The sequence below is a fragment of the Semicossyphus pulcher genome, unplaced genomic scaffold (genome assembly GCF_022749685.1).
Source record: "Semicossyphus pulcher isolate SPU_LCO1_2020_fin unplaced genomic scaffold, fSemPul1.0.p SCAF_18, whole genome shotgun sequence".
Lineage (NCBI taxonomy): Eukaryota > Metazoa > Chordata > Actinopteri > Labriformes > Labridae > Semicossyphus > Semicossyphus pulcher.
The window spans coordinates 20,141,987-20,151,727 of NW_027211691.1; the positions used below are offsets into that span (position 1 = coordinate 20,141,987).

Sequence of the window (9,741 nt, forward strand, 5' to 3'; positions counted from 1 at the left end):
ACTGGATTTGAATGAGAGCATCTTGAAGAGCCAGTCTAATTGCTGATGCATTACTGGCCTCTAGTGGTGAGCCGCAGTATGAGTTTAATGAAATGTGTAAAAAGCAATAATGCTGAATTAGAGGCTCTCTCAGAGGCAATATTACGATGTTAACTGTAAGTTATGTGACACCTGACAGGGCCGGTGTTTACACAGACTTCAATATTGACTTAATTCTCAATAATCAGGGTAATCGCCCCGGCAGAATCACACTCATTACCATCAGATGATCACACACCTAAGTCACATGAGACAGGAAGGAGAACTAGATTAAATGATGGGGAATCAAGTCAAAATAAAAGTCAGTTTCTGGGCGGGCGATGTGTTGTGGCACATTACTGCAGGATCTTTGTGGGTCTGCAAGGTGACGATCAAATGCATGCATGGACAGCTGCATGTGTGCGCTATAATGATACACCAGGATGTAAAGTGCAAAATTAAAGCTGTTATCAATACTCTTGACTGACAAACAAAAGACTGATGATCAAACCTGCTGGAGCTGGAATCACGTGCATCCAATGAAAAACACCCGGGATGTAAATGAAGACAATCAGTGGCGATAATAGCAAATAAACTTTATTTAGGCAACAGAGTGGACTTTTCTCTTTGTCATCTTTTTATTTAAAAGCATTTGGTTATTTCTTCTGAATCGGAGCGTCGTCCCTGTCCGCCGGGAATATTTCAATTTCCTTGATGATCCGATTAGCAATGACGTCGTTGTTTGCTGAAACCATCCTTCGAGACATCAAATCGAATGGTCCCCCTAAATTGTCAAACAAAAACCTTAATTAAAAAGGACTTTCTCATTGACGTGGCATTGATTTATAAATGTAACCCTCTCATTTGTGAGACTACACACCATCAACGTCCAGGAGTATTCCTCCGGCTTCTTTCACTATAACGGCTCCAGCAGCGATGTCCCAGCAGTGGATCCCGATCTCAAAGAAGGCCTCCACCGACCCGCACGCCACCAAACACATGTTAGTGGCAGCTGTTCCTGACCCACGCAGCCTGTATGGACAGACACATAGTAGATGAGTGAATACAAGTAGGTTACACTTAGCTATAAAGGCAGGAAATGGGAACTAGAGACAGGGAAGAAGAAGAGATAAAAAATTGTGGTATTTGAAAACCAAGCCTGCTGAGTCAAAATGTAGAGTTAGAGCTTAGTTAAGATTGGCTATTATTGCTCTTTTGGGGCGTCTGATGAAAGCCTTTGCAGTTGCAGAATTACAGACTGGGTGTCTGTGGCGACTTTCACAGAAAAAAACACAAGCAGCGCCCAGTTAGTGACGTGTTTTCCATCAGCCGGCAGTTGTTGGTCTGCCAGAGAGGGTAGGCGGAGCTAAGCGGCTGCTTTTCCGGTCTCTGCAAGTGTTGCGAGTAAACAGTAATCTACTATGGCTGAACAAACAAAGAAAAGATCGATGACTACAGATACAACTTCAAAAATAAGTGAAAATCCAAAGAAAAAGAAACAAACTCGACGCTCAGATGAAGACAAACAGTCTAAAAAGGAAAGCGACCGTCAGCCAGGAAAATCAAGAGTTACAACCGGAGCCAACCGTGGACGTCACACATGCAACACTGTCTGGATATCTGGGAAGTGTGCTCCTGAAATTACCGTTTATCGCCATAAGGTGCTGCTAAAGAGAACGAAACTGAGATCTTCGAGATTACAACTTTAAGTGCAGAGGTGTTCATGAAAGAGCTGAGCTTTTTCTTAAAGGTGAAAGGGACTCTGCGGACCGAATGGAGTTTGGCAGCTCGTTCCAGCACCGGGGGACTACTGAGGAGAGTCTAGTTAGTGACTTGTGATGGGAGTGCCAGGCGCCTTTCACTGGCAGAGCGTAGTGGGCGGGAGGGAGTGTAGACCTGAATGTGGGCATTCAGGTCGGCAAGAGCCGTTTTTGTTGCCGTTTTGTAAACGAGCCTACAGAAAAACATATCGCTGAGAACATGAAACAATTTGAAATGCCTCCTTAGCGTCTCTTTTGAAAGGGACATTGAGCTAAGGAACAAAGGAGCCAGGGTTTGTCTTGGTTTGAAGCTCCATTATGTAGAAAAATACTATTTTCTAATGTCTTTTCAATATGGTAAAAACAAATACCTTTAAGTCAGATTTGACCCCACAAATATGTGTATTGTTGTTTGGCTCTGGGTATGTATTTAATGACTACTTACCCGTGCACTGGGATGCAGAGGATCTTCTGCATGGTGGAGAAGATCTTTTTGACTTTTTCTGGACTCCTGTCGGTTCCATGTTCAGAGATGATAATGGACTTCTTGATTTCTGCAATGATGGCAGGCCACAGGGGTTATTATTAGTTTTTAAGTAAAGTTGTGACTGTGACTGGAAATGTAAGCACTCCCATGCGTACAGTACAAATTAAAAGGCCTTCTTAGTCCTTTTGATCCCGAGATTACTGCCTGAATACATCATTAATTTGCTCTGGGAGAAATATGTGACCTTGTTGGAGGAGTGATGACTTTCTATCAGATTTCAATTTTCATTTCAAAAGCAAGTCGAAACATGGCACGCATTTGTGACAACTTCAAAAGCAGATTGTTATTTCCTGCTTTTTGAACATTATTTCTTTGTCAAATATGCAAAATAGTATGTACAACATTCTGACCGGTGCTGCACAGAAATAACCGTGTATTTACCTTTAACATCGGACACCTGAATTGGATCATCATCGCAGAAAGCTCCCTTCCCCTTCCTCGCTTTATACATTTTGTCTTCCAAGCAGCTGTACACCACGCCAAACTCCAACTGAAACAGACGCCATTCTCTTAGCTGTCATGTACAAAATTCACTACTTCTGTAAGTGTGTAAATCTTTGTTATTTGATGACATACCTCTTTATTGACAGCAAAGGCGATGGAAACGGCCACGAAGGGGAATCTGTAAAAAGTAGTTCATGAGATCAACAAGTAATTTAGCTGGAAGAAGAAACTCTGTTCTTAAACGTGCATTTATCAACTGGCATATTACATAATTAAGATTTAAGCTAGCCCTGTACATTAAAGAGGGGGTATTATGCCGTTTCACATGTTAAGACATATATATAATGTTACAATGTTGGATGTCCAGACTAAACGTGGGTGAAGTTTCAAATCTGTAGGTAAAAGTGTGTTGGAGTAATCCCCAGGCTTCTCAGCTCAGTCTGCAGGCTGCTGTGAACACCAGGTTTCACACAGTTTTTTCTACCCGCCATGCTTTGTGACATCACAAAGTGCGGCCTCAGCAGGCCTCTGAGAGCTGACCAATCAGAAGAAAGTGGGCTTTGTAGGGGCGGGGTTTCTTAAAAGGGACAGAGCTGATTGAGTCATTTCAGGCAGGAGTTTTTTAACTGTAAATTATGCTAAGCTACTCCACAGGTATCATAGAGTGAAATATGAAGCTTGAAATTAGCATAATACCCCCCTTTAAATATGAATAAGTATGAAGCTGGAATAAGGAGGATGTTAGCTTAGCTTAGCTTAAGTCTGGGAGCAGAGGGATGTAGCTAGCTAGGTAACAAAATCTGTTAAATCAGGCTAACTGTGTCCCCTGCCTCCAGTGTTTAAGCTAAGCTAACCTAACCGTTTACTTGCTGTAGCTTTATACTTAGCGTACAGACACAGGAGTGGTTACATCTTCTGATCTAACTCAGCAAATTAAACTAATAATCGTAAAAACCAAAATGCTAACTATTAATTTTAAGCTAGGCTAATAACAGAGCTAGAGTAGCGTGAATTGGCTTGTTTGTGATTGAAACTGCTAACTCCCAGATGCTCATAAATCAAGCAATTTTGCTAGCTACATTGGTCTCATTAGTTAGCTTCTCCAACTGCACAAAAACATGTTTAAAATAAATCTACTTATTTGTCTCAGTAGGGAAAAACTACTTATTTATGTTTTAGCTTTACACGAAAGATAACCGTCATATAGGGGATGAAATGTAACAACAACTCAGGCCAATCAACCATTAAATCAAATGTATTGATAAACACTTCAATAAGACTATGTAGACACAGTTAGTGGTTAATTTAAGGATAGATTATACAGCTTATGTGTCTTGTAATTGTACAGTGGTTGAGTTTGTCCTATAACAAATATGTTTGGTTTGATTGGAGCATTAACACAACACACAGTGACATCTTACCCATGGACAAAGTTTGTGGTGCCGTCCACAGGGTCAATGATCCATGTGGGTTTGTCGGTTAAGATACACGGCTCCCCCTTTGAAACTGACTCCTCTCCAATGAAACTGCAGCACAGAAGGACCAATAAGACAATGTCAAGATTATGACAGGGCACATTTAATCCCCTTATATACACAGTATTAGCAAACAAGAATGTCTCACCAGTGTGTTCCTTCTCCGAATTCTTCTTTAAGGGACCCGATGATGATTTTCTCCACCCTCTCGTCGGTCTTTGTGACGAGGTCTACAGTGGAGCTCTTTGTCATGACCCGAATTTCACTCTCCCCAGCTTTCCTGATTTCCTGAATATAATAGGATATCATAATCATCAAGATATTCCCAACAAGTTTCCAGGCTTTACTTTATGTCTTATGAGGAAATAGATTTATAAGAAGAAAAGATCTACATACAGCTCCGGCTTTTCTTGCCACTGCAACAGCAAAGTCATATGCCTTCTGCCATGGGTCCTCCATTGTGTTTGTATTGGGGGTTTTTACTGAGGAGAGACTGTGGAGTAAAAAATGACTCATAAAAGTGTTTCACCATGCATAAAAAAAAAGGATTAAAGTGCAATTCACTTTAATACAAACTATAAGAAGCGGATTTTCTGAATGCATATGTGTTGTAAAAGTTAACGCCCCTCTCAACATTACTTCAGACCTGAACCTGCCCGTCACACTTCCTTTATTAAAGAGTTACGCAACACTTCCGCAGCTGGCATCTGTTTGTCCTGCCATGTCCTAAAACATCATAGTGATGAAGAAAGAGGCCAGGGCGTAGCTTTATTGTCAGAGGTGGAGTAGGACATTAAGTAAGAGCTTCTCTAATAAGTAATAACAAATCAAAGCATATTTGGCACCCTATTTAAACTGACTTTTACTTATCTTAACTTAATTTAAAATGCATTTTATTCTCATCTATTGTTCTACTTGTGCACATAATAGTCCTGTCTGCACAGTACCTTTACTTGTTCAGCCTTGTTCAGCTATGTTATCGCTCTTGTTCTGAGCCGTTATGTCTATAACTGTAGAAAAACTCTCGAAAAACGTCGCCAATAAATCTGATTCTGATTTTATATTTTACAACTTAAAAAGTAAAACTTTATTTTAACATTCATCATATCCTGTTTTACAAATTAAAAATATAATAAGTGGCGAAATTTCGATTTATTTTTGTTGTTACAGACCTCATTCTGGATATAAATCCTGTATATGACTCTTCAATTAGTTCCTGTTGCAGTCTCTAATACTAAACATCACCTGCATTATTTCTACTGTAAGAACTCATACACATGTTTCAAGGTAGTGGCTGCTTTATAAAGAATCCAAAAGGTTTTTGCCGATAAGTTACACACATATATGACAAAAAAGTTGTTAGACAATTCTCCATATGTTAAGATGTTAACCACATACATGTATCATACATGAGCTGCTATAATGAAAGAATACTTTACCTCGTGGTGTGAGGTGACGCTGTCAGAAGAAGCTCTTCTCTGCTTGTGCACAGTCTTCTGGAAAACTTCACTTTAAGTTGCCTCATTGGACAGATGAGAGAGCTGGCATTACAGAGTGGGAAAAGTACTAGCCCCGCCCCCGTGTGTTTCTTCATAGCAACCCAAAGAAAAAAAACATTCTGTACTCATGACTTGCAACAACATGATGCTACATTTACTGCACAGCGAGTGCATCGAGGATCTATGGCTGAGTGAGTAGGTGGAAAATTTCTGTCTGTGAGTAGACTTACTTAACAATGTGGAGGTGTCACTTACAGGCACACCCTGCTGTGGATGTGTCTGTGTCACACATGTACATGCAGCAGGAGACATGACTAGTAATTTAAATGCATTGAACAGAAAAGCGCAGCACAGTAGAAGCCCCACTGTCAGCTCATAAACGTATCACTCATAAATCATATTCGCCGAGGTGAGCCGATGTTTCCGGCTCCTGGCTCACTTGAAACACAGGATTCAGCCTGACTAACAAAGCTCCTTTCAGTTTAATATTTCCTGACACTTTCGCAGCTATTGAGCTTCTCCCTCATGTCCTTTTATTGTATTCTACTAGTGGAAAATACTTTGCAAGGTCCCCTGGTGAGTCTGAGTCGATTATGTGTATTTACACGCCCCTGTCTCACTGCGTCTGCTGAAAGTTGCACTGAAAATAAAGTAAAAGAAGGCTGTTAGTCATTCAGTCTGCTTATTCTCACTACAGCAGCTGAACAGTTTGGTCATTTAAACTGAAGGTTTGTCTGTTTACAAGCAGCAGGAAATCGAACTGAAATGATTCATTTGATCAAGGCTTTTTTTGTTAAGACATAAAAGCAACAGGCTGATATAATTACCCACAATGCAAAGCAATGGAGCAGCTCCAGTCATGTTTTAAGACATATAAAATGCTCTGCTTAAAAATCCTCCCAAGGCATCTCCTCCTTCTCCCACATTAAAAATTCCCGACTCTGCACAGGCCCCGCCCACTGTGCACAATTCCATTCGCCCCCAAAACACATCTCTGCCATCGTTTAGCTGCAACTTGTTGAAACTTAGCTAGCTTGAAATGTAGTAATTAGTAGTAGAAACGTTAGCGTTAGTAGTTTGCAAAAATGACGCTTGCGCATCGCCAAAGTGGTTGCCATAGGTTACACATAATGATGTGCATAGTGTCACCCCGTCCATTAACGGGATTGGCTACTTAGGTTTGTGACATCACAAACCTGCCAATCTGAAAACGTGTTGTTCAGCCTGTCCTTGGTACACTGCAGGTTAAAAGCAGACAGGCCCAGCCATGGAGATGACTGCTGATGTTGTCCCTGATGTGTCTTGCACATGAAAAACACCACATGGAGATGTTCACAAGGTTAAACACTTGATTCTCACTGGAGGGGGCCTTTAAGGAAACTTAATCAGGAAAGTGTAAAACTACTTCACAAAAACGTGTAATACGCAGGGTAGAAATAATATTCAACCAGGTCAGATGCATCTTTTCCTACTCTCCAGTGCTGGAACAGTAACTGCACGGACACGTTAAAGCATGCGATTGTTATATCTAACTGGAGGGCGAGGTTGCTCACATGCAGATTAATTGCCCTTTTGTGTTACTGAAAGGTAATCGCATGACATTATCTTGATTCACAGCAGCCACGTCACCCCTAAAATATGCAATAGCGTGCACTATAGGATCCCAGAGATGCAGCATATGGGCGTGACTGCTCTGGCTCAAAAGTAGTAACATTAATTGAACTCCTTTTATTCAATTACATGCTCAAATTATGTCCTGAGGGAGTGTAAAAGGCTATTCTCTAATTGTTTAAACTGCTTCTGTTAAAGCAGCAAAATATGGCAGTAGTCGTACCTTGCTGCAAGACATATTGTTCAATTAGCGGTAAACGCTGCGTGTCTCAAGAAAATTACATTACGCCTCCTTCTTGCTTACAACCTCAAATGACGCCATAACGGTGCTGGCTCATTTAAGTGTTGGGAAAACATGTTAAAGGCATCAACTGTTTAAGATGGTGAAATATAAGAAATTGAAATATGCATGAGGTTCAACACTGTCTGAGAATCCTGTCTGCGTCTGTAAAAAAGCAGAAGCAATGCGAGTGTTGTTTCAGGGGCTTGTACAGACACGTTGAGCATCATCACCACCACACCTTGCACAAGAGTTTATGTGTGTCGAAATACCCTAAATCTGATGTTGCATGAGTAGTGACAGGATGTTTCAGTGCTGCATCTGGTATTGATCATCGTATGATAGCAGTTAAATAAAGATAAAGCCTGCAGAAGACAGTTATCTAACGATACAAGTGAGTGGATTTACAAGCTGCAGCTAAAATAAACAGACGTCTGTTGAATGTAACAGATGTAACCGTATGGGGCATCACGAAGTCGGGATTTGTTTAAAGTTTGTTTGACCGCGAGCAGCAGGAGAGCAGTTGTCACCCTGTTGTCCCTGTTGTGCACTAAATATAAGACGCTCTCTAAAATGTTGGGAGACAGGCTGAGGGAAGTGATGGGACAAGGAAAACAAATACATCAGTCCTGCTGTCACCCTGGCAGGTCCGTTATGAATAATTTATCCGGGATGACGGATGTTTTGGATGTTTGGCTCCCTGGGATCACAGCTGTAACTGAGGCCTGCCATGATGCTGAAGTTGCTGAAGGTCAATAGTGCGCCCTGAAAGATGAGCAGGAGCTTCAGACGGGCTGTTTCCTGTCGAGAGTACTTTATAGTCTTGTCACTGAGCCCCTTTTGAGTTTTCAGTCTACTGTCATGCTAGCAGCTCTGTGAGGCTGTGAGTGGGCACGCTGGTGCTTTGGGTTTAATGCTTCTTCCAGGATGCTAACATGCCTGCAACGAAAATGTAAGCATGCCACACATCTAAGTTTAGCATGTTAGCATCATTGGCTTATTAGAACTAGACACAACGTATAGCAAAGGTTGATGGAATCCATCCATCCATCATCTATACCGCTTATCCTGTTCAGGGTTGTGGGGGACTGGGGCCAATCCCAGCTGTCATTGGGCGAGAGTCGGGGTTACACCCTGGACCGATCGCCAGTCAATCACAGAGCTGACACACAGAGACAGACAACCTGTCACGCTCACACTCACACCTACGGGCAATTTTAGAGTCACAGATGTACCTAACAAGCGTGTCTTTGTAAGGAAGCCGAGTACCCGGAGGGAACCCACGCATGCACAGGGAGAACATGCAAACTCCACACAGAAAGGCCCCCTATGTCCAAACAGGGATTCGAACCAGGAACTTTCTAGCTGTGAGGAAGCAGCGCTTACCACCGCACCAACATGCAGCCTTAATTTTTGATAACATATTTCAATCTTGACCAGAGAAGTGGGGCAACTAGCATTGCTATAACAACACTTCTAATGTGGCTAAAATAAAAAAAATGAGATCCATCAAAAATCTGATCAAGTCAAAGCCAGAAGACAAAGAGATTTTGGGTTAAAGGGGGGTATTATGCTAATTCAAGCTTCATATTTCAGTCTGTGATACCTGTGGAGTAGCTTAGCATAATTTGCAGTTAAGAAACCCCACCTACAAGCCCGCTTTCTTCTGATTGGCCAGCTCTCCGAAGCCTGCTGACGTCACAAAGTGCAGCGTGTAGAAAAAACTGTGTGAAACCTGGTGTTCACAGCAGCCTGCAGACTGAGCTGAGAAGCCTGGGGATTACTCCAACATACTTTTACCTACAGATCTGAAACTTCACACACGTTTAGTCTGGACATCCAACACTGTAACATTATATATATGTCTTAAAATGTGAAACAGCATAATACCCCCTCTTTAAAGGAACAAAACTGAAAAGGTAATCCTGACTGTCCATTCTCAAGGGCCACATTGTCAGAATAAAGCAGGAAGACGCATCATACCAGCTTTTTAAAGAACAATGGTTGGTACTTCCTGTTAGAACAAACAGGACTTACAGTAAAAGTATTTAGAAATGGGTTGAATGTTGGCCTGCATGATGTGAGAAAACTGCAATGTGCGATAATT

The 9,741-nt window shown here is 41.6% G+C and overlaps 1 protein-coding gene across 1 annotated transcript; it reads right to left on the bottom strand.

Annotated features, from left to right (window-relative positions):
• Positions 1 to 593: 593 nt before the first annotated feature.
• LOC138595858 (inositol monophosphatase 1-like) lies at positions 594 to 5,907 on the bottom strand. The gene is made up of 9 exons (XM_069667338.1): positions 5,684 to 5,907; positions 4,641 to 4,737; positions 4,393 to 4,532; positions 4,191 to 4,295; positions 2,902 to 2,947; positions 2,707 to 2,815; positions 2,224 to 2,332; positions 899 to 1,050; positions 594 to 802 (listed from the first exon to the last, which is right to left on the bottom strand). The coding sequence occupies exons 1-9, from the start codon at positions 5,836 to 5,838 to the stop codon at positions 675 to 677; spliced, it is 1,041 nt and encodes a 346-aa protein (XP_069523439.1). The 5' UTR covers positions 5,839 to 5,907; the 3' UTR covers positions 594 to 674.
• Between the last annotated feature and the right edge of the window lie 3,834 nt (positions 5,908 to 9,741).

Bases quoted from the DNA above. Each gene is read 5' to 3' on its own strand.
- LOC138595858 (XM_069667338.1), bottom strand. From the start codon at position 5,838: ATGAAGAAACACACGGGGGCGGGGCTAGTACTTTTCCCACTCTGTAAT. The intron at 2,948-4,190 runs GTAAGATGTCAC...TACTTTTTACAG, and splicing joins ACCACAAACTTTGTCCATGG to ATTCCCCTTCGTGGCCGTTT. The intron at 2,816-2,901 runs GTATGTCATCAA...CGTCTGTTTCAG, and splicing joins CCTTTGCTGTCAATAAAGAG to TTGGAGTTTGGCGTGGTGTA.